The 25,090-nt window shown below is 43.6% G+C and overlaps 1 protein-coding gene across 1 annotated transcript in view; it reads right to left on the reverse strand.

Moving 5' to 3' along the window:
• LOC126997137 (argininosuccinate synthase-like) overlaps window positions 1–25,090 on the reverse strand; it is a gene marked incomplete at its 5' end in the record, with an annotated part of 41,621 nt that overhangs the window by 15,771 nt on the left and 760 nt on the right. The window contains 4 exon segments of the mRNA XM_050858190.1: window positions 756–877; window positions 11,428–11,573; window positions 14,328–14,413; window positions 21,389–21,548. Of these exon segments, the coding sequence (XP_050714147.1) occupies window positions 756–877; window positions 11,428–11,573; window positions 14,328–14,413; window positions 21,389–21,548 (514 nt within the window).

Raw genomic sequence — 25,090 nt, forward strand, 5'->3', positions numbered from 1 at the left:
ATATATATATATATATATATATATATATATATATATATATATATATATATATATATATATATATATATATATATATATATATATATATATATATATATATATATATATATATATATATATATATATATAAAATGTAGTGCCCGGCACCACTCAGCTTCCTAGGCCTCGTCCTGCTGTCAGATGTCCTCTTCCCAGAATTGCCTTTTCAGGACTCTGTGCTTACTTAATAGGTAAGGCTGTCGGTGATTCTATGAATGGTTATTCCCTAGACGGGTCTGCTGACGAGGGCCGCCACTTTTTTTTAAATATAGAGAGGGGTTAGTAGGTCGTAGCATCCTAAATATCCCGGGGTCCCGTGCACCCGTCTTAGGTGGTAGGCCCACACGATGTTGACACATCGAGGAAGCTTGCTGCGTAGTCGGGCATCTACCAGAACCGGAATGGAGTCGAGGCTTACGGCACCAGACCGAGGCTTATTATTTATTTTGTTTCTTTCTAGATTTTTTATTTTACATGGAGGGGTCGGTGGCCTGCCTTAAGCCAACCTTGATCAGTGACTGGAATTACTTCTTGTCGTGGGCATTGGCAATAGACTTGTGAGATTAAAATCAACCGGCAGCCAATGAATAAAATATGAATGAGAGAGAAAAATAAAGAAAGAAAATCAGTTTTGGTCGGGTGAGGACGCTGCACTCTACATCTAGATATCCACGTGATTATAAGTTTTATGAAGAAAATGATAATGTAAGACCCACCGTGGCGGAAGGTGACCACGAGGCGCTGAGGGACATCGGGCGCTCTCTCGGGATCAGTTGTCATCTGGAAGATTCCAGCAGGAGGCACGGTGGCCGGGTCCTCCAGCACGCCAGACTCAAAGCTGAAAGTAACAGTATTGCTGTCACAACGAATAGCTCTACTACTAATGTTACATAGAGGCAACAGTTGACTGTAAAAACAATAAACTTTTGGAGCAGTAGTCGACACCTCACACAACAGTGAGCCACTCTCGGTGAGCTATATATGGGTTCGAAATATTGTTGCAAGACTATTTTTCACGTTTCATTTCGTCAGTTATTAAATTAACATTAGGTCCAGTCCGGGTCAGAATGCTGTCTAAAGAAATCCTTCTAATTGCTACACAAGACACATGCACTTGGCAGACACACACACACACACACACACACACACACACACACACACACACACACACACACACACGTCTAGGCATCACCTTGTTAAAACTTGGGTCACATGGTTATCTTCCGCAGCAGCAATGGGGTTAGCTTGTTGACCGTCACCCTCCCCTTCCCCATTCACCCGTCCCTTCTAATTCCTTCAAGGAGCTCATCATTTCAAATAACATTAGGTGAAATATTGCGACATTATACAGACAAACAATGAGAGTGCAAAGCGTTAGTGGGACCGCAAAGAGCATAGTGATGGCTGTGTGTGTTGCCAACGCTTGTCACACCGTTCCTGCTGACATGCTCGAGTCTCGAAGGGCGCCAGCTCCTGCAGCAGGTCAGTTCAGGTGACAGTGCAGTGTTGGAGTCTCGTCACTGAGTGGGAGAAGGTTGCACGCCGCCCCCATTAAGGATGTGCAGTTGTTCTCACAACAAGCAACTACTTATATATAACCGTCCCTTTTGTCTCGTCGGCCCACTGCTTAGCACCTCATTAAGGCCCAGTCACACTGATCTTACGATCTGATACCGACCACCCGCGACCTCAAAATGCTACGATTCACACCCACCTCTTCCCGACCACGTAGGTGGCTGAGCAGTCGTGCGACTGAACGGCTATCGGCGTTCCTCGTTGCGACCAGTGGGTCGCAATGAGGACGACGAACTCCCGTAAGAAATTGCTGCTGACGTCACACGCCCGCTCTGCACTGACATACAGTATTGACAATTCCAGTGCAGTCGAGCCCAGGAGTCCCGCCTGCTACCCTCTTACTGACTCCACCTAGATCTGTGGGATTGGCTGCCTGGAGAATTGGGAGAAGCAGCACACTACGTCAAAGTTCATTTGGTGACGAGCGTTGGGGTAAGTGGACATCCTTTCCCTCACTCACTCACTCTACTTCGGGGTCTGGGTGCGGCCTTGACATATGTGCTGTTGTCCTGATCCAACCCATCATACACACACACTCTCTCTCTCTCTCTCTGTGTTTCTATCTGTCTAATCCTTCCATTCATTTTTGCAGTTTCACTGAGTTACCTTACCAAATAAAAGTTCACATACAGTACCTACGACATGCCTTCCACCTCCCTTATTCACCATCCTTCCATTATCTTATTTATCGACCGGCCTCATATATATATATATATAACATATATAATATATATAATATATATAATATATAACATATAATATATATAATATATATATATATATACACACACACACACACACACACACACACACACACACACACACACAAACACACACACACACACACAGAGAGAGAGAGAGAGAGAGAGAGAGAGAGAGAGAGAGAGAGAGAGAGAGAGAGAGAGAGAGAGAGAGAGAGAGAGAGAGAGAGAGAATATAATGGGACAAGCCGAGAATTTGGCATCAGACATCCTCACTTGTCCTATATGAGGAGGACAGGAGGGAGAAGGAAATTGGCTTGCTCCGTCTGCCACTCAGCTTGGTTTGAATTGTCTATTCCCTCACCCAATATCTGCTCCACGATTACGGATACCCATTACTTTTTTATGCTAGGTGACAACAAATGTATTTACGATTACCGTTTGTTGATGTATTTCACGTATTACACAGGACATGAAGAAACTTCAGTAAAGTAAGGAAGTCCTGTTGAGCGCCCGCTCTCCGGCAGGTTTTGTCCAACCCAAATTGGCTTAGCTGTTGACCAGTCAGCAGGAATAGAGCTGCTATGTTCTTCCCACATCATCTATAGGGAGGGTTTCTGGGCTCAACGGGTCTAACACTGACTATAGGAGAATTTTCCGACAATACGTTATTTTCAGCAGTTACAGCAATAGTGTCACCCAGTCATATTGCACACTTCTTTTAATTAGTTATGTAGACTGTTTGTGAAAAAAAAATAATTACATATATAAGTAATATTATGTGCTTCACTGGAACAGGAGAAGGATAATTGTGAAACACACCCTCCTGCCGTAGACATGCAAAGAAAATACTCCAAACATTCTTGTTTAATCTGTATGTTAGTATGTATATTACACTGTACTTGTTCTGAAGCATTTTCATCAATCTGTATAAAGAAGCAGTTGAAATTAACAATCCTTTTTGGAATGGATAGAGGCCATTAGCTCTACAGACTCTCATTGTTTTTGCCGTGTACATCGTGCAGTACTATATTTTAGTTAGGCAGAGATGCTCCATACGCATTTGGCCGTGTGTTGGACCTGTGGAGCAGGAACGGAACTTTAACGTGCTAAGGGGCGCGGGACGTCACTGCTCCGGCATGTACTTCATTTCCGGTCAAGGGTGGTAAGACCTAACATCGGTCGTCGCTCAACTCGTCGTGTGATGGGAGGCCGGACGTCGACCACGGACAATGACAGATGCAAAGTGGACGGCGAACATCAGCGACCACCTACTATCTGACGACAATCGGATATCGTCAACTCTTCATCAGGTCGGCGTTCACCAGATAACGGCCATATGTCGGCTACCAGTGGCAGTCCACTTTACGTCCAGACGCAGTCCATTCGGTCACCAGACGGTAACCTTTTTACGACCTGAGAGGTCGAGTGTAGATTTTTGGTGCAGAACGAAATGACACGTGACGACCGCACGAACGACCATGTACAACCTCCATCCAGGTCGTCATTAAGTCGTAAAGTCAGTGTGCCTGGAGCTTAAGCCTCAGTCACACTGACCCTACGACCTGATAACGACCACCAGCGACCCCAAAATGCTGCTATTCACACCCACCGTTTCCCGACCAAGTTGGTGGCAGTCGTGCTACCGAACGCCTACCGGCGGTCGTCCAATGTCCATCCAGAGGGTAGCCGGCGACCATGGTAAGATTCACACCCTGACCTCACCCTTTTTTTTTTTTTTTTTTTCTTTTTTTTTACAACAAAGGAGGCAGCTCAAGGGCACACAAAAAAAGAAAACAATAATAAAAAAAAAAGCCCGCTACTCGCTGCTCCTAAAAAAGAAACAAAAGAGGTGGCCGAAAGGAAGATCAAATACGGAAGCAGAGGTATCCTGATACCCTCCTCTTGAAAGAGTTCAAGTCGTAGGCAGGAGGAAATACAGATGAAGGAAGATTGTTCCAGAATTTACCAGCGTCAGGGATGAAAGAGTGAAGATGCTGGTTAACTCTTGCATAAGGGGTTTGGACAGTATAGGGATGAGCATGAGTAGAAAGTCGAATGCAGCGGGGCCGCGGGAGGGGGGGAGGCATGCAGTTAGCAAGTTCAGAAGAGCAGTCAGCGTGGAAATGTCGATAGAAGATAGAAAGAGAGGCAACATTGCGGCGGAATTTAAGAGGTAGAAGACTATCAGTATGAGGAGGAGAGCTGATGAGACGAAGAGCCTTAGCCTCCACTCTGTCCAGAAGAGCTGTGTGAGTGGAGCCCCCCCACACATGAGATGCATACTCCATACGAGGGCGGACAAGGCCCCTGTATATGGACAGCAACTGTGCAGGGGAGAAGAACTGGCGGAGACGGTACAGAACGCCCAGCCTCGAGGAAGCTGATTTAGTAAGAGATGAGATATGAAGTTTCCAGTTGAGATTTTGAGTTAAGGATAGACCGAGGATGTTTAGTGTTGAGGAAGGTGATAGCTGGGTGTTGTCAAAGAATAGGGGATAGTTGTTTGGAAGATTGTGTCGAGTGGATAGGTGGAGAAACTGTGTTTTTGAGGCGTTGAAGGACACCAGGTTCTTCTTGCCCCAATCGGAAATAATAGTAAGGTCTGAGGCTAAGCGTTCTGCAGCCTCCAGCCTTGAGTCGTTAAGTTCCTGAAGGGTGGGTCTTCTATTAAAAGAAGTTGAGTAATGCAGAGTGGAATCATCGGCGTAGGAATGGATAGGACAGTTCGTTTTGGAAAGAAGATCATCAATGAACAACAGAAAAAGAGTGGGAGATAGGACAGAACCCTGTGGGACACCACTGTTAATAGATTTAGGGGAAGAACAGTGACCGTCTACCACGGCAGAAATAGAACGGTTAGAAAGGAAACTGGAGATAAAGGTACAGAGAGAAGGATAGAGAAGGATACTTGGAGTCACGTCAAGACGTCCACTATTCACCGACCGGTAACCGACAGGCAAGGATCGGTTGCCGATCATCGGCGACCGGTACGCTGCCTGTAGCAGTGAGGACGGCGATCTCCCGTGACGGCCGGTCGTATAAGGTCGTATGTCGGTTGCCGTCCAGTAGACCACTTGACGCACGACCGACACTGTCCGGTCTGTAGACATCGGCAACGAGAACAGGGCGATGGTCTGCCACAAGACACCACCTGGACACCGACAGATACCACAGTGGTCGGCGCCCTGTATGTGTCGTATAAAAACCTGCACAGTATATGGCGACAATCACACATTTACCTTTACCTTTCAGCGTACACACCAACAATGACAGTCCTACTTCCACCTCACTTGCCCCTGCCCGTGCTACGCCAGGCACGACAAGTTTATAATGAGAAGGCTTTCCTCGTATTCGCGTCATATAGACGAAAAGATATTGAAGGTTCTGGGTACTCTCATGGGTAGCTCGACATGTTGACTATAGAAATAACAATGACCTAATGGTTGAGTTGGAGAGGAAGTCCCAGTGATACGCCACGAACTACATGCGGATGGATCCTGCCATGTTCCACGAGCTGTTCGAGAGGTTGACCCCATGCAAGGTTTACCAAGGACACCAATTTTTGAAAGGCGCTGTCACCGGGCATATAAGTCGCAATAACCCTGCGTTTTCAAGCAAGTGGAATCAGCTACCATGAACTGGCCTACAGTTTCCGTGTAACTTATAACATCATATCACTGTTTGTGCCTGAGGTCTGCAACGCCATTATCGAGGAATGTGGTGCAGAACTCCTTGCTCTCCTCTCCACAAAAGGTGGGTGGCGCGAGATCAGTGAACGTTTTCGTGCACGTTGTGACGTCCTTTACACTGTGGGGACTATTGATTATTTTTTTTTTACATCAAAGGATACGGCTCAAGGGCAACAAAAAGGGTATTAAAAAAAAAAAAAAGCCCGCTGCTCGCCGCTCCCACACAAGCAAAAAGTAAAGAGTAGCCAAAAGAGAGGTCAATTTCGGGTGGAGAGGTGTCTTGATACACTCTTCTTGGAAGAGGTCAAGTCATAGGCAGGAGGATATACAGACGAAGGAAGACTGTTCCAGAGTTTACCTATGAAGGGGATGAAAGAATGGAGATGCTGGTTAACTCTTGTATAAGGGGTTTGGATAGTATAAGGATGAGCATGAGTAGAAAGTCGTGTGTTGCGGGGCCGCGGGAGGGGAGGAGGTATGCAGTTAGCAAGTTCAGAAGAGCAGTCAGCATGAAAATATTGATAGAAGATAGAAAGAGAAGCAACATGGTGGCGAAATTTAAGAGGTAAAAGGCTGCCAGTAAGAGGAGGAGAGCTGATGAGACGAAAAGCCTTAGACTCTACTCTGTCCAAGAGAGCTGTGTGAGAGGAGCCCCCCCACACGTGAGATGCATACTCCATACGAGGGCGGACAGGGCCCTGTATATGGAAAGCATTTGTGCAGGGGAGAAGAACTGGCGGAGACGATACAAAACGCCCAACCTCGAGGAAGCTGATTTAGTAAGGGTACGGCCACACTACACGCGGCTTGCAGGGAGGGTAGAGGGTAGCGGGACGCCTAGCGGATCAGAGGCAAGAATAAACACGTGTTATCTAATACGAGTGGCCATACCGGACGCGGGTAGCGGGTTCCCTCCAAGCTCACCCGCAACCCTCCCAGCTACGTGAACCCACATGTCGGATAAAATCGCTCAGTGGCTTGCGGGACGCCGGGCGATCTGCACCTACACCAGCTAAGATATGAGTAGTGAAGAAATAATAAGTGCTATATTTCTTTTTGTTAGTTATATTTGAGGTGTTATTCAGCAGTATTGTTACATTGCACTAACGGATTTCTTTACTTTCTTTAATAAATTTGATGTACAGTAAGCTATGTATATGTGGCTGTGATTTACTTTAGACATTTCCTTACTTCAGTGTTGTGACCAGTCTCTGTTTCTGAAGTTGGTTATCATTTTGGTCAGCCGCATTTCCAGTTTATTCAGCAAACAGTCGAATGTTCCAGGAGTCATTCGTAGCTACTCAAAAAACTTATCGTCGTACATGCAAGCTTGACAATACACATTGTTGAATTCACCACATCTTTCTCGCTGCTTGTTAAAGTCGTGAATCCAGCAAGATCTGCCGACATCCAGGTCATCTAGTATCAGAGACAGCCTCACTTAGAAGCAATTTTCTTTAGAATTTTGATAGTGACATTGCACCGAGTGGGCGTGACCAGCACATGATGCCTGAATTCCTGCGCGATTTTCCCTCTTCCGATGAGGACACTCTAAGCATCCCGCTACCCTCTAGCCTCCCAGCAAATCGCGTGCAGTGTGGCCGTACCCAAAGAGAAGAACTATGAAGCTTTCCAGTTGAGATTTTGAGCTAAGGATAGACCAGGGATATTTAGTGTTGAAGAAGGTGACAGCTGAGTGTTGTCGAAGAATAGGATATAGGTGTTTGGAAGATTTTGTCGAGTTGATAGGTGGAGAAACTGGGTTTTTGAGGCACTGAAGGACACAAGGTTCCTTTTACCCCAATCGGAAATGATAGCTAGGTCTGAGGTTAAGCGGTTTGCAGCATCCAGTCTGGAGCCTTGTAATTCCTATTGAGAGGGTCTTCTGTTGAAAGAAGTTGAATAATGCAGAGTGAAGGCATGAGCTTATGATTGGATAGGACAGTTTGTTATGGAAAGATCATTAATGAATAACAGGAAGAGAGCGGGTGATAGGACAAAGCCTTGTGGAACACCACTGTTGATAGGTTTAGGGGAAAAACAGTGACCGTCTACCACAGGAGAGATAGAACGGCCGGAAACAAAACTGGTGATAAAGGAAAAGAGAGTGGGATATAATCCGAAAGAGGGCAGTTTAGAAAGCAAAGACTTGTGCCAGACTCTATCGAAAGCTTTCGATATGTCTAGCACAACTGAGAAAGTTTCACCGAAACGGCTAAGAGAGGATGACCGAGAGTCAGTTAAGAGAACAAGAAGATCGCCAGTAGAACGCCCCTTGCGGAAACCATAATGGCGATCAGATAGAAGGTCAGAAGTGGATAGGTGCTTTTCAATCGTCCGCTTAAGGATTGATTCAAAAGCTTTAGATAGGCAGGAAAGTAAAGCTATAGGCAGTGGCTGAGTGGTAGCGTACTGGGCCCAAACTCACCGCGTAATGGACGACTCGGGTTCGAATCCCCACGCTACCACCTCGGATTTTTCAGTCACCGCCGAGTGGCTTAAAACTCTCCACATGCTGTCCTGAAAACCACCCATCAACCCGGACTCAAGAGGAAACCGTCCAAGTGAATCAAGAAGGAGTTCCGGGGGTCAGATTGAGCCAAGAGAAGATGGCGCCACTATAAGCACTTGCCTGCGCCATGACGGGGTGGGGCAGACTACCATCCAGTCCCCTCAAGAGAGCCTACCGGCGCTATGGGCGTACACGTAAAAAAACAAACAAAAACAGGGCGGTAGTTTGAGGGATTGGATCGGTCACCCTTCTTAGGCACAGGCTGTATGAAGGCATACTTCCAGCAGGAAGAAAAGGTAGATGTTGACAGGCAGAGGCAAAATAGTTTGACCAGGCAGGGTGTCAGCACGGAAGCACAGTTTTTAAGGACAATAGGAGGCACTCCATCAGGTTCATAAGCCTTCTGAGAATTGAGGCCAGAGAGGGCATAGAAAACATCACCCTTTAGAATCTTAATAACAGACATAAAGGAGTCAGGGGGGGGGATGAGTAGGAGGAATATGCCCAGAATCGTCCAGAGTGGAGTTGTCACAGAAAGTTTGAGAGAAGAGTTCAGCCTTAGAGATAGATGAGACGGCGGTGCTGTCGTCAGGGTTAAGGAGAGGAGAGAGAGATGAAAAAGTGAATTTTTTTTTACAGCAAAGGAGACAGCTCAAGGGCACAAAAAAACAAAAATGAAAAAAAAAAGCCCGCTACTTGCTGCTCCTAAAAAATTACAGAGTGGTCAAAAGAGAGGTCAATTCCGGGAGGAGAGGTGTCCTGATACCCTCCTCTTGAAAGAGTTCAAGTCGTAGGCAGGAGGATGAAGAAATATTGTTCTAGAGTTCACCAGTGTAAGGGATGAAAGAATGAAGACGCTGGTTAACTCTTGCATAAGGGGTTTGGACAGTATACAGATGAGCATGAGTAGCAAGTCGTGTGCAGCGGGGCCGCGGGAAAAGGGGAGGCATGCAATTAGCAAGTTCAGAAGAGCAGTCAGCATGAAAATATGGATAGAAGATAGAGAGGCAACATGGTGGCGGAATTTAAGAGGTAGAAGAGGAGGTATGAGGAGTATGAGACGAAGAGCCTTAGACTCCACTCTGTCAAGGAGAGCTGTGTGAGTATAGCTCCCCCACACATGAGATACATAATCCATACGAAGGCGGACAAGGCCCCTGTAAATGGATAGCAACTGTGCTGGGGAAAATAACTGGCGGACACGATACAGTACGCCCAGCTTCGAGGATGCTGATTTAGTAAAAGAAGAGATGTTAAGTTTCCAGTTGAGATTTTGAGTCAAGGATAGACCGAGGATGTTTAGAGTTGAAGAAGGTGATAGCTGAGTGTTGTCAAAGAATAGGGGATAGTTGTTTGGAAGATTGTGTCGAGTGGATAGGTGGAGAAACTGTGTTTTTGAGGCGTTGAAGGACACGAGGTTCTTCTTGTCCCAATCGGAAATAATAGTTAGGTCTGAGCAGTGAACCCTACACTATGGATCGGAAACTTGCCCCAGCCCTGTCATAAAGCCGCGAATTTTGGAAAATCAACCGCTTTGGTGCGAATCGCCATAACTCCTTTATTTCTGGGGCTACATATATGTTTTTGGTATCAGTCGACGGCAAAATGAAAGGGCTATAGTTTGTAATAAGCGACCGGGCTCAGAAACAGACTCGAAAGGGTAGAAAAAATCGCAAAAAAACGACTCTGAAAAAAAAATTGAGCTCCCAACCTTGAAACTTACTAATTTTTTTCTGAATTTTTAAAACCTTATTTAACAAATGCCATGCCATGCCATGCCATTCAGCCACCAGCCACCCATGAAAAACTGTTAATCTTCTACCTGGACTTTGGAAATAGTCGTAGTGGGAGAGCGATACTTATAAAAATATGGAGCTTAATAGGTCAGGCAACTCGACACAGCTTTCCAGACCTCTATCCCGTATTCTTTAGAAAAAGAAAAAAAATGTCCTTTGCTTTTGCTTTAAACATTCTTGGCCAATCCTTAACTCAAATTCTCAAATATAAATTATATAACTAATTTCTATATAAACCGTCTTTCCCAAGGTTTGGTGTTCTCCATTGCCTCCACCAGTTGTTGACCCTTCTCAGATGTTGACCATATACAACGGCCTGGACCGCCCCTGTACGGAGTACTCATCTCATGTATGCGTGTGTGTGTGTGTGTGTGTGTGTGTGTGTGTGTGTGTGTGTGTGTGTGTGTGTGTGTGTGTGTGTGTGTGTAATTTACCACGGCCTGATCACGTGTGTGTGGTTGTGTGTGTGTGTGTGTGTGTGTGTGTGTGTGTGTGTGTGTGTGTGTAATTTACCACGGCCTGATCACGTGTGTGTGGTTGTGTGTGTATTGGGGGCGGCATTTCCAGATACATAACTATTTTGGAGAGAATAGTCAAAGCCTTTCTCCTACAGTGCTCCGCTCATCATACTGACAGTCATTTTCCTTTTAAATTCCGCCACAGTGTTGGATCTCTACCTTTTGTCAATATCCTCATTATTTCCGCCACAATGTTGCCTCGATATTTCGTTAATATTTTCATACTAGCTTCTGTTCTGAACTTGCCAACTGTATGCCCCTACCACTCCCGCGACCGCTAAATAAGACGGTCTACTCTATCTCACCTCTCTACTCTCCACATCCCTTATGCAAGAATTTACCATGAACTATCTTCAGAAGGAAGGAATTTTAATACAATTCTTGCACTAAATTAAAAACTGTGTTCGAACACTCTAAACATCCTCTGTGCGGAAGGCCCGCGTGGCTTTTTTTTTTTTTTGTATGTGTGAGTGTTTCATATACTGTATGAAAAAAGGTCCAAGATCTGAATGTCTACCCGGTTCCCTGCCACCAACAACCATCTTTGTCATTCTTAGGACTATAATCACACCTACGAGAGCCACCACGACTTACCTTATGTGGACCAGATTAGCATCCATACTCCAAGGGGACTTTGGGGTGACGGGCAGTGGGATGTCATGTTCCTTGGCGTACTGAAACAGCTCTGGCCTTCCTGGAAACCTCTTGTAGAAAGCTGGGTCCTTCCATGGAGCTATTATCTGAGAGTGGGGGATCGGAGATGAGAGGTGATCCATGAACGGGAACATAAATGAACGCTTGAAGGGATGAAGAGGAGGACGGGACATTGCAAGGTGTGGACTAGATTCGTGAAAACTGTTAAAGAAAAAAAACAGCGGACATTGGTGGGTGGCAAGTGAGAAGTGAGGTGAGAGAAATGGAAAAGGTATAATATTTGAAAGGTAAAGTTTGTGTTTTAGGCGGCCGATATGAAGAAGAGGTGGATATGAAAGGATGGCAATAAAGAATGTCAGTGTTCGAAAGAAACAACTAAGGTAAAAAGGGAAGAGGAAATTGTGAGGAGTGAGGAGTGAGAGCAAAAGGTAGATAGAAGAATGAAAAAATGAAACCGTATTATCAAGGATCTAGAGGTGCCCGGTACAGTTGTAGTTGTAGGAGTAGTTGTATTATTATTTTTATTATTGTTATTATTATCATTATTATTATTATTATTATTATTATTATTATTATTATTATTATTATTAGTAGTAGTAGTAGTAGTAGTAGTAGTAGTAGTAGTAGTAGTAGAAGTAGTAGTAGTAGTAGTAGCAGTAGTAGTGGTAGTAGTAGAAATAGTAGTTTTATTATTATCGTTATTATTATTATTATTATTATTATTATTAATATTATTAGTATTAGTAGTATTAGTAGTAGTAGTAGAACTAGAAGTAATAGTAAAAGTAGTAGTAGTAGCAGTAGTAGTAGTAGTAGTAGTAGTAGTAGTAGTAGTAGATGTAGTATTTGTAGTAGTAGTAGTACTACTACGTTTACTTTTCGTTTTTACGTTTCGCCTATGGCGTGATAAGCTTTCTTGACGGAGCTTGGTGGTTGACCCCATCCCATAATGGCGCAGGGAAGTTTTTATAGTGGTGCCATCTTATTTGGCTAATTCTGCTTCTCGGAGCTCATCCCAGACCCTCTTTTACAGATACTCAAGTGTTCCGGGGCCATATATGCAAAACATTCAAAGGTGCTTCGCATGGGAACTACGCCTTTCCTCGAAAGTCTCTTGTTTTAGTAGCGGATTTTTTGTTGCTTTTTTTTCGTGCCCTTGAGCTGTCTCCTTTGTTGAAAAAATATAATGATTGAAAAAGAAAAGAAAATGAGCGGCTGGACGGCGCCATCTTTGAAAACAGAGCTCATATGCGCCTGAGCGGGAATGTAGAGTCGGAGCAGCCTTTGAGAGTCTGTGGAGCTAATGTCTTTTATCCATTTAAAAAAGGTTTGAAAACTTCATATTCTTCTCTGCCCAGGTTAATGGAAATGCTTTGGAACGAATATAATGTAACATATATACTAACATACAGGTTAAACCAAGATTGTTTGGAGCATATTTTGCATGTCTCGGCAGATGGCGGGGTATCACAACCATGCGTCACATGCTGCAGTGAAACACGTAATACATTCATTACCTTTATACGTAATTATTTTTTCACAAATAGTTTACATAAATAAGAAAGGGAAATGTGTGATATAACTGGATGATAATATTACTGTAACAACTGATAATACCGTATGGACGAAACATTCTCCTAGTGTATGACTGTGCAATGCACGTCAGCAGCAGTTCGTTACGGGAGATCGTCGTCCTCATTGCGACATGACGCGTACTGGTCCTTGCCTGTCGGTCACCGGTTGGTGTCTTGTTACCGTCTTGACATTACTCCAAGTGTGAGATCAAGGTGTAAAGCTTACTGTTGTCGCCTTCCGGCCAGCCACTGGACGGAAACTGAACGACCGCCGGTAGCCGTTCGGTCGCACGACTGCTCGGTAACTTATGTGGTTGGGAAACGGTGTGAATCGTAGCATTTTACGGTCGCGGGTGGTCGTTAGCACGTCGTAAAGTCAGTGTGACTCAGGCTTATGTGTGTGTGTGTGTGTGTGTGTGTGTGTGTGTGTGTGTGTGTGTGTGTGTGTTTAACTACGGCCTGATCACGAGTTGGACTCGCAATCGCCAGCAAGCACCCTTCCGATTAGAGCCTGACAAGGCATATTAATCAATCCCTGTGCACTGGCAGGACCTCACACACCAAATGCCCCATCCCCCTTGCTTAAGGGGGGGACAGTAACGACTCCTAGTCTGGTGAAAAAAAAACGGCCTGAGCAGGGCTCGAACCTCTGCCTGCCATGTTTCGATGTTTGGCAGCACAGCGCTTTATCGACTGAGCTATCAGAGCGGTGTGAGTGTGTGTGTGTGTGTGTGTGTGTGTGTGTGTCATTCTTTTCAGGTTTATTAAGTGTCTCCTGCGTCGTCAGAGGAAGGGGCACATGGACGGAGGAAAGCAAGTTGTGTGGGCACGCTGTCCCAGCGTGTTAGGCGCCATAGACTCCATATCATTACACGTTTATTAATTAACACACATATAACCACATTTAAGTTTTATATTGATGTTACCCATACCCCTGGTTTATACACTATTACCTTTACAATTGGCGCCGAAATAACAGGGATCAAGAGTTGTTGTGATTATTCTCGCCATAAAGATAAAAGCGACTCCCATACCTCTCTTTGACAGAGAATGACACACACACACACACGTACACACACGCACACACACACACACACACAAAGAGAGAGAGAGAGAGAGAGAGAGAGAGAGAGAGAGAGAGAGAGAGAGAGAGAGAGAGAGAGAGAGAGAGAGAGAGAGAGAGAGAGAGAGAGAGAGAGAGAGAGAGAGAGAGAGAGAGAGAGAGAGAGAGGGGGGGGGGGGCGTTCGTGCCCAGGCATTGCTCACCTCAACATCATGACAAAGAGTGTAGCAGGCCAGTTCAAAGCGTATCTGGTCATTGCCTTTGCCGGTGGCCCCATGCGAGACGAAACCTGTAGAGGAAAACTGCGCGATTAACTGAGTGACAAAGCAGTGTTCTATTTTATTTTTATTTTTGTGCGTGAGAGAGAGAGAGAGAGAGAGAGAGAGAGAGAGAGAGAGAGAGAGAGAGAGAGAGAGAGAGAGAGAGAGAGAGAAGGGGGGAGGGAAGATATAATAGAGTGTATTCCGGTATCCCTGTACTACTTATCGAATGTCGCTGAGTGAAGGAGCACACACACACACACATACACACACACACACACACATTTTATGTCTGTCTATCTATGAATGTGTATAAATATGTAAATTTATTGTATTAATTATATTCAATTGTATATATATATATATATATATATATATATATATATATATATATATATATATATATATATATATATATATATATATATATATATATATTAAGATAGGCGAGAGGGGTGTACAGAGTAAGATAAGTGGCTGTTAATCGAAGACTTTGACTAGGGTGGTCAGGATTAATCGAAAGGGTGTATCAAAGGATGGTCTAACCGACTCTAACGGCCTATTTTACCAACATTAGGAGTCTCAGGAATAAAAAGATCTACTGAGGGGGAAAGCATGGGTGGAGGAATTCGGCATTATATCAATCATGGAAACATGGGTGGATACTGCAAACAAAAACTTCATGTCGGATTTGGAAATAGGTAGTTATCAGTTGTTTCATAAAGATAGAAATGGAAGGAGAGGAGGGATTGCACTTTATGTTAAAGGTACACTTAAATGTTCCGCTAAAAATTCTGCCGAAACAAACGGCGACTCAGAATCAGTTTGGGTGGACGTCCACAAAGGGAAAGACAAACTAAATCTAGGGCTTCTTTACAGGTCACCCTACCTTAGCAAGCACGACACACATACTACAAGAGGTTGGCCGGGCGAGCAGGAGCAAAAATGTCTGCATAATGGGGGATTTCAACGATAGATATATAGACTGGGAAAGCGTGCTGGGAGATCTAGCATACGAGGATTTTATGAAAGTACTACAAGATAATTTCCTCAAGCTATTGTAACTGAGCCCAGCAGAGGTAGGAACATTTTATACTTAGGCTTAACTAACAACGATGATCAGTGAACTTGAGGTTGGTGGAGAGCTAGGTTGAAGTGATCATAGGGAGATAAGTTTAAGTTAGACTAGGCGGTAGTCCATGAACTCAACCCTGCGTTGGTGCCAGAATGTACAGGAGCTGATTACGAGGGGCTAAGAAGACACTTTGAGGAAATAAACTAGGGACCCTTATGTATACATGAGAGGCGGATCCTAGAGCTGAAACCTGATGGTCAAGGAAGCCTTATTTAAATGACGTGTGTGTGTGTGTGTGTGTGTGTGTGTGTGTGTGTGTGTGTGTGTGTGTGTGTGTGTGTGTGTGTGTGTGTGTGTGTGTGTGTGTGTGTGTGTGTGAGAGAGAGAGAGAGAGAGAGAGAGAGAGAGAGAGAGAGAGAGATAATGCCGTATTTTCTGGTATCCCTGTACTCTTTATCGAATGTCATTAAGTGCAGGAGCACACACACACACACACACACACACACACACACACACACACACACACACACACACACACACACACACACACACACACATAAAGAGAGAGAGAGAGAGAGAGAGAGAGAGAGAGAGAGAGAGAGAGAGAGAGAGAGAGAGAGAGAGAGAGAGAGAGAGAGAGAGAGAGATAATGCCGTATTTTCTGGTATCCCTGTACTCTTTATCGAATGTCATTAAGTGCAGGAGCGCGCGCGCACACACACACACACACACACACACACACACACACACACAGAAAGAGAGAGAGAGAGAGAGAGAGAGAGAGAGATTCCCGATCATACGGGCCGTAGTGTTCAGACTTCATTAAATGGCCATGAATACTATGCAGTTTAAGATGGACTAAGTCGCGGTCGAGTTTGTTTATTATATATTATTCAATCGTATTTCCTTGAACCACTGAAGGTGACTGCCTGTTTCATGTTTCTCAGCTAGTTATTTATGTGTATACTTTGCATTCACTACCTAGCTGCGTGAATATGAATAGCAATTGATTATGATGTAGTGTACTCTGGCACGTCTTAAATTGTGTAAAGGTCCTCATAAGAGCTGAAAAAAAACTAGAGAAACAGGATATCTCGTTTCAGACGTCGTGTTGTGAATCCTTGATTACAGTCAGTGTCATATGACCTGTAGGTGAAAATCTCGTTTTCTTCTTGTTCTAACGTGCAGTAAATTGACTGTATTCTTCACAAAACCTTTTTAGAGTTTGAACGTTTCAGATTATATTGATGAAATATAATATATTTACATATTTACTAATCATTGTTTGTCTAAAACTGTTAAAGATAACTTTGGATGATATTTATAACGAAACTTAATTCGGAACTGCATGTTAACAGACAGCCTCCGGCGACAAGCGGCAAGCTTGTTGTTTGGCAGTTCTGCAAAGGTTGGATATCGTTTCCTTATTTATACTATTACTAAAAAGTGCCAGTCTACAGTCTACAACGGAATGTCATTCAATATTTTTTTTCTTTTCTTTTTTAGGTGCTGTCGGTAGGCTTTTCTGAGGGGTCTCTTTGGGCGGCTCCATCCTGTTAGTGGCGCAGACGAATGTCCTGACCTAGTCGTAGTATGTGGTGATGGTACGTAGTCATAATGTAAACAGTTATTTCAAAGTTGGGCAAGGTAAAAATGAGGTTATCAATGATAATGTCATCGCTGAAATTGGATGTAGCAACACTCGAACCGTATTGCATTCTGAACAGCATTGGATCCTGAAGAAAAAATAAATCTCCATGTGAATAATATGTTGACCTTGTCACTAAGTCACCCGCACTGTGGGTTAAGGTTCCAATCCCACTTCTGATCTCCTTTTCTGCTGTTTATGTAAGTAAAAAAAGGATTCAGATGAGTTATAAAAATGGCAGCAGTACCTATTTTCGTCATATTTCCGCTTTGCCTGGCTTGCTAATTTATTTACATCTGGTTTGGCTTCTGGGAGGGGCAGGCCTTTCTGGTTGTGCCTCGCAGCGCACAGAACTACCCCGAGCTGTATCATATTTTCCTTGGACCTGAATAACCTCTCCACTGGGTACACCAGACCCTAAGGATGGATTGGCACGCCCTTAGCCTTAGTCCTCCCACATATTTGCCTTGTATAGCGTCCCTGAAAGTCTGGTAATTTGTCTTTAGAGAGCATACTAAACTACTCTGGTGTTAATGAGACAACAGTGAAACAGAAACTGGGGACACAGGGTGGTTTTTCATGGGGTTGCAGACTATTTTTTTAGAAGAGGTGGGGGGAAGGGAAGAGGGTAGTATAGGGAAGGAAAGGCATTAAGAATGAAGCAGTTAAGGGGTTACAGTTTGGTCGGCTGTCCACCTTGCCTAGTTTTATTCATTAATGTGGAGGGATGTCGTGTGGATTGTGTGGATGTGTTTGTTTGTCTATTGAGCCTTTGTGGTTGTAGTGTGCTCTGATGGGTGTTGTTTTTTGTTTTATCATGCTTCCTAATTGTTGTAAGTTCACGAACTTGGTGAAATTGGGGGTTAGGTGCGTAGTTTGATTAGTAGAGACTGCTGGGGAAGGCGTTGTTGGTGTGGTTGATTTTAGGTCAGTTGTTCAGCAGTGAGTTGTTATTTATAGTTTATAGTTTCTTCAATGTTTGGGTGGCGTATGTCTTCCTCTGCTGAAAGTGGTAATGGTAGCCTCTTTTGGAGATCGTTCATCCGATAATCCTTCATTTGTCTTTAGAAGGGTGTACGTCGCTGGCAGTGATTGAGTCTGATTTATTGAACGAATTCTTAATAATGTAAATTAGTTGGAGTTTGTTAGGATCTTCCATTTCTGTTCATAGCTGTTTATTACCTCGATTTCGTCTTTGACTTTTCCTTGTGCTGTTGTTAATGATCGTTCTCGGTAGCTTATGATTTGAGTTACGTCTTCGGAGATCGTTTTGTTTGTTCCTCTGTGTGGTGGGGGATGTCTCTTTTTTATTTTTTTACAGTAAAGGAAGCAACTCAAGAGCAACAAAAAGAGAGTGTAGAAAAAAGCCCGCTAATCACTTCTCCTATATAAGAGAAAAGTAGAGTGGCCAATGGAGAGGTCAATATCCGGTGGAGAGGTGTCTCGATACTCTCCTCTTAGAAGAGGTCAAGTTATAGGCAGGAGGAAATACAGACGAAGGAAGGCTGTTCCAGAGTATACCAGTGTAAGGAATGAAAGAATGAAGATGCTGGTTAACTCTTCCATAAGTTGTCTGGACAGTATAGGGATGAGCTAGAGTAGAAAGTCGAGTGCAGCGCAGCCGCGGAAAGGGGGGAGGCATGCAGTTAGCAAGTTTAGAAGAGCAGTTAGCGTGAAATTATGAATAGAAGATAGAGAGGCAACATGGCGGCGGAATTTAAGAGGTAGAAGACTGTCAGTAAGAGGAGGAGAGCTGCTGAGACGAAGAGCCTTAGATTCCACTCTGTCCAAAAGAGCTGTGTGTGTGGAGCCCACCCACACGAGATGCATACTTCATATGAGGGCTGACAAGGTCCTTATATGTGGAAGCATCTGTGCGGGGAAGTAGAACTGGCGGAGACAATACAGAACGCCCAACCTCGAGGAAGCTGATTTAGTAGGAGAGACATGAAATTTCCAGTTGAGATTTTGAGTTAACGATTGGCCGAGGATGTTTATTGTAGAAGGTAACAACTGAGGATAGGTGTTTGGAAGATTGTGTCGAGTTGATAGGTGGAGAATTTGAGTTTTTGTGGGGTTGAAGGACACCAGGTTCCTCCTGCCCCAATCAGAAATGATAGCAAGGTCTGAGGTTAAGCGTTCTGCACCCTAAAGTCTGGAGTCTTGTAATTCCTGTTGGGAGGGTCTTCTGTTGAAAGAAGTTGAATAATGTAGAGTAGAGTCAGCAGAGTAAGAGTGGATAGGACAGTTTGTTGAAGGAAGAAGATCAATGATGAATAATAAGGAAAGAGTGGGAGATAGGACAGGGCCCTGTGGAACACCACTGCACTGTGGCGAATTACGTTGGGCGAATGTTGTCGGAGGATAACACGCTGCCCTTTGGTAGGCTAAAGCTGTCTCCCACGTGATTTCCTATCTTTACCCTCACCTTTCTTGCATTTAGAAAGTCGCACAATAACCTTCTTAGAGAGATTGGAAGTCCAAGGGGCATATTCTGTACTTTAAACATAGGTACCACACTTGGCCACATGCCTTCTTATTGTCCCCCAGGACAACATGACATTGCCTTTTCTTGGCTTTGTTTTGTGCAATATCCCCCGTTGCACGAGCGAGGACATGTGTTGCTCCTCGTCGGGTGCGGAAGCCGAATTGAAGTGGATAAAGGAGACTGTTGCCTTCGAGGTGTGTTCTTAATGTAATTATTATTTTTTTTTTTTTTTTTGAGAGAGAGATAATGGTCTATAGTCCGTTTCTTAGTTGGAGTTCTTGCCTCTTTCCCTTTACATGAATACTTCAAATGATCGAAAAGCCTGCAAAGAGTTTCAATTTGCTCATTTTTTATTGAAGTTTCAATAACATGTAGTTTGTTCTTCACAGCTCAGGAATTTTAGCTCTCCTCTGACGCTGAACACTCAATATTTTATGATATTCATAAAATTTTACATAAAATCATTCTTTTATTTTGTTTTATACATGTCTATTTATTTTGAATAATATATTGTTTTCATATTTAATATATATATATATATATATATATATATATATATATATATATATATATATATATATATATATATATATATATATATATATATATATATATATTTGGTATCAAAAGAAAGCAAATTAAATGTATTATTCATAAATGGGAAGAAATAGGGTTGAGTACTAAATAAAATACAAAAAATAATATGTATAATAGGCGCTTAATATAGGTTGATTTATATAGTGAAATGATTATATAAAAATTGCAACTTTTTATATAGATATCTTAAAATTATTTTAATACAAGAAAGTCAACATATTGAAGTGTTCATATATGAATTTATATGCAGATATATTATTTTTTGTGGCGTCAGGAAGATTTTTCGTCGAGACGCGTGAAATGAGTCAGATTCGGCGAATTTTCGTCGCGACTTCTGGTCAAGCTCGAGCAATAACTACTGAAGCTAGGAAAGCGTGCTTGGTGGCAAATAAAAGCTCTGTTAATACAGATTAATAATCAGAAAAAAACATTGGAATGCACTAAATAAATATATAAAGTTATAAGCAAAAAACTAGGACGTGTCCAAATCGCGGCAAAAAGGCCGAAAAACAGGCTATTTGTGACGGCTCGACGACACACATGGAATCGAGCTATTAAAACACCCTTCGAGCTGGTCAAACTACATTGCCAAGAGGGGCTACATGCCAAATTACAGCCTTCTACAGGCAATTGCAATGCCACACTAGACAAAAACGGCAAAGTGTCTGGAGTTCGTCAAAATCGCTCTCAAAAGGGTTTACGTTTCGAGCTCTAGCGACGAAACTACTGGGAGTAGGGAAATGTTATGGATCATATTGGCAACCACATTGGTAGGGCTAAATTATTTGTTAAATAAGTTTTTTATTTAAAATTTCAATAAAAGTAGTGGGTTTCAAGGTTGGGAACTCTTTTTTTTTTGCGAATTTATTCGATTTTTTACCCTTTTTGAGTCGCTTTTTGAGCGAGGTCATTTATTACAAAATATAGCCCTTTCATTTTGTCGTCGATTGATACCAAAAACATTTCTGTAGCCCCAGAAGTAAGGGAGTTAAGGCGATTCGCACCAAAGCCGTTGATTTTCCAAAATTCGCGGCTTATGACAGGGCTGGGGCAAGTTCCCAATCCATAGTGTAGGGTTCACTGGGCATAAGCATGAAAACATCCAGTGAAATGATGGCCATAGGAGGATCTCATTTGTTTTCCTCCCCCCAAAAATGTCCGTTTCTTATTGTACAACATTCTCCCTTTTTGCTTACCCGCTTTTACTTTCTTGGCAAGCGCAACGAGGGCACGGGTGATGCATGGCCGGGCGAGTGCGGTTCCTAGAAGGTAGCGATCCTCGTATATAAGACCACCACTCACGGCTGGCCACACAAAGTCTTCCACAAGCTCACGACGGAGATCCTGCACCACCACCTGAAAATAAAATATGCAGAGTACAGGAAATGTTGCCTAGAAGCATTTCCTGCCTAGTTTCAGGTAGTCATCTGCACACATATCAATCCTTAGGTCTGTTAATGCATTAATCATTGTCTGTAGTGGCCATGGGTCAACTTGGTTACCCTTCCCTTCCCAACTATACATATCCGTTTCCGATTACTTCTGAAACTCAGATACCTTATTCATCATAATTTTCTATTAATATGTAATGCAGTGACACTACTGACAAAATAGACAAGTGTGTTTTTACTGACAATGGAGGTAGTGGTGGCTAAATGCTTCGTTAACACGATCGTCTAGACTGTCTACCAACTCTGCTGACACGCAGAGAAAGGTCTGTTCTGGTGGCAGTGATTTTGTAAAGCTTTATCACTCAGGTGGAAAACAAGGCTGTGCAGAAGATTACCCTGCCACCATCTCCCAGCCGATCAGTTACTTAGCACATCACTCCTAAGCTTGAAACATGAAAAACCAGACCCAAGTAACAACACTCTGCTAGTAAATCGCCATCAGATATAACCTAACTCACGGACTAACCGGAGGTTCATTTGAGCTTAAAAAAAAAAAAATGCTGAAACAAATTATATTTATGTCCACTGTGCGCCCCACACTGCACCCCACAGCACCCCTGCCCTTCATACGACCATCAACGCTACCATACTACGATATCCGAGAGCAACCAGTCCCTAACCCTCTTCATTTTGTACTTTTTTTTTTTTTTTTTCATTAATCAATAACATATGAATTATAACTTTTACAATAAAGTCTAGGAAGCAGTGTGCCCAGAGAGGGACACTGGTGTAATATGGAGTCGAGTTTAGCGTAGGATACTTTGTCTTCAGTTTCACACATTTCGGTGATAGCATTCACTACAACAAGTGACATACCTCAAAGGTGTGCATCAGCCTCACTGGCAATATACCCTCATCAATCGGAGTAACCGGAACTACAAATGGCTCCTTAGGACGGGCACCATTGCTCATGCCCGATCTGTAATAGGTGCACCATCCACTACTGTCAGGCCTTCTCGTCCCTGAGAGCCCCATTATATTATGTATAGTCGATTGAACAGAATTTGAGCGAATCCTATTGACATGGTTTTGTGTCGGCTCGGTAGGTACCAGTGGCTCGAGTCTACCTATTGGCACCCACCTTTCCAACACAACACCATGTCTATAGATTTCGCTCAAAGTCTATTCAGTCGACTATTGGGTGTTCGATACTTTTTTTGCCGACTGTACTTTCAACTCTCTGAGTTCATTCGAGAGATAAGGCAAATACTGATCCCTTGAGAGGCTTAAGACGTTCAAGAAGCCAACTTGCAGAAGCTTCCGAAAATTTATCGGGCGCCGCTTTTGCACCTCCCCGTCATCTATACAAAGATAAAATAAAAAAAAGAGGAGCTATGAATTTCGGGTGTCCCGTAGGTTTTCCTCTGCACCCCTTTGACAAAGTGCCACATGAAAGACTCCTCAAGAAACTTAAGTCGGCGGGATTAGGCGACGATCTGACAGCGTGGATCAAAGACTGGCTCACTGAAAGAAAACAACGAGTTGTACTCAACGGACAGGCCTCCGAGTGGCTCCCGGTCACAAGTGGAGTGCCACAGGGGTCAGTGCTGGGACCCATACTTTTCATCTTATATATCAACGACCTAGAACTAGGATTAAAATCCAATCTTTCAAAATTTGCCGACGACACAAAGGTGGGTGGGAAGGCCCTCACGACGGCAGACTGCGAAATTATCCAGAGACCTGGACCAAATCACTCGTTGGTTAGAAAAATGGCAGATGTCCTTCAACACTACCAAATGTAAAGTAATGCATATCGGATCCAGAAACAGCAACCACATATACCACATGGGTGGCGAACCACTACATGTTGTGCAAGAGGAAAGAGACCTCGGGGTCACCATCAGCAGTGACTTGAAACAAACAAAACACTGCAAGTCCGCCTGTAAGAAAACCAATACAATGCTTGGGTTCATATCGAGGAACTTCGAATACAAGACGCCGGGAGTTATGTTATCCTTATATAATTCGCTGGTAAGGCCCCACCTGGAATACGCCGTGCAATTCTGGTCTCCTAATTACAGGAAAGACATTGAATTACTTGAGAGAGTACAGCGCCGCGCCACGAAGATGATACCATCACTGAGGACGAAACCCTATGAAGATCGACTCGAGCGACTCAACCTCTTCACGTTGGAAAAGAGACGACTGCGGGGAGACATGATACAAGTCTTTAAGTACCTGAACAAGCTCAGCAACGTTGATCACTCCAAACTCTTCACGCTACAAACTAACCAGAGAACAAGAAACAACGGAAAAAACAATTCAAGCAAAGCGATGCAATACCGACATCGGCAGGAGTTATTTCTCGAATAGAGTTGTTCGCCACTGGAACAGCCTTCCTGCAGAAGTGGTTAGCGCAGAGACCATCAACTCCTTCAAGAAACGCATTGATCGCCACTTTGCTGCAACGGGTGTGAACTGAACGTTCCCAAGAGTAGGTACACAAGTGCTTTAATCCTTCCCTGCAAGCCACTCCTGTGGCAAACGGATTGATTAAATCACTGAACGCAGGCAGCCTAGTTATGAGCCAACAGGCTTTCTGCTGCCTGCTAGTCCATGTTTCCATGTTTCCATGTTACTGATGGCAGGGTTGCCTGATGCGGGTCCAGCGAGGGTGTCTTTCGCGTGGTCGGGCCCCCAGCACAACCGGATTGGGATTTAGGCTAGCGCCACTACCCCGACCTCCACCTCCTGATTTGCTTTGGGCTTGGTGAGAGTTTTGCTGGGAACAGGCCTTTCCCTAACCAACCGAAATCAGTGGTTCTAATGGTTGCTGGTCATAAGGCAGGGGCAGGACCCCTGAGGGAATAAATCTCCCGCATACCAAAATAAGTAGCATGAACAGGAAGGAGAGAAAACAAGAGAAAAAAAAGCTTAAGGAATTCGAGGATCCTCCACTCATTCAGTCGCTAATATTGGGAGCCTGTCCGGAATTCGAGCCCCGGCCTTTCTGCAACAAACGTTCAATAATCACCAAATTAACGCTTCGTAGTTTTGACGCCGGTAGATTTACTGCTGTTAAATTTATGAATCACATCTTAATAACAGTCCTTCACAAGATTACTTTGTAACTGTTCCTTTATACTATCTAAACCAAATGCAGAACTGCTTAGTAACCTTTATTACGTTTAGATCATGTACAGCTCGGAAAATTGATCTAGAAGATATATTAGTCCCTCTTCCCCTTTTCTATCTTCTTCAATTATCAAAAACATTATCCAATATTATTTTTTTAAATCGCCCACTTTTCATTACGAAGATTTTTATATTTACTCTGTTTATATTCAATATTTTGGTACTAATGATTGCTCGCCAAAAGTCATATTGTTTTTACCATTACTGTAGCGGGCTTCGCTACAAACCCAATCACGACGCGAGGGACGCGGAGTCTATGCACTAGATCCATACTGATTCTGTAGCACCCTGTAAATAGCTGTATATTTA

This window comes from Eriocheir sinensis, chromosome 11 (assembly GCF_024679095.1).
Source record: "Eriocheir sinensis breed Jianghai 21 chromosome 11, ASM2467909v1, whole genome shotgun sequence".
NCBI lineage: Eukaryota > Metazoa > Arthropoda > Malacostraca > Decapoda > Varunidae > Eriocheir > Eriocheir sinensis.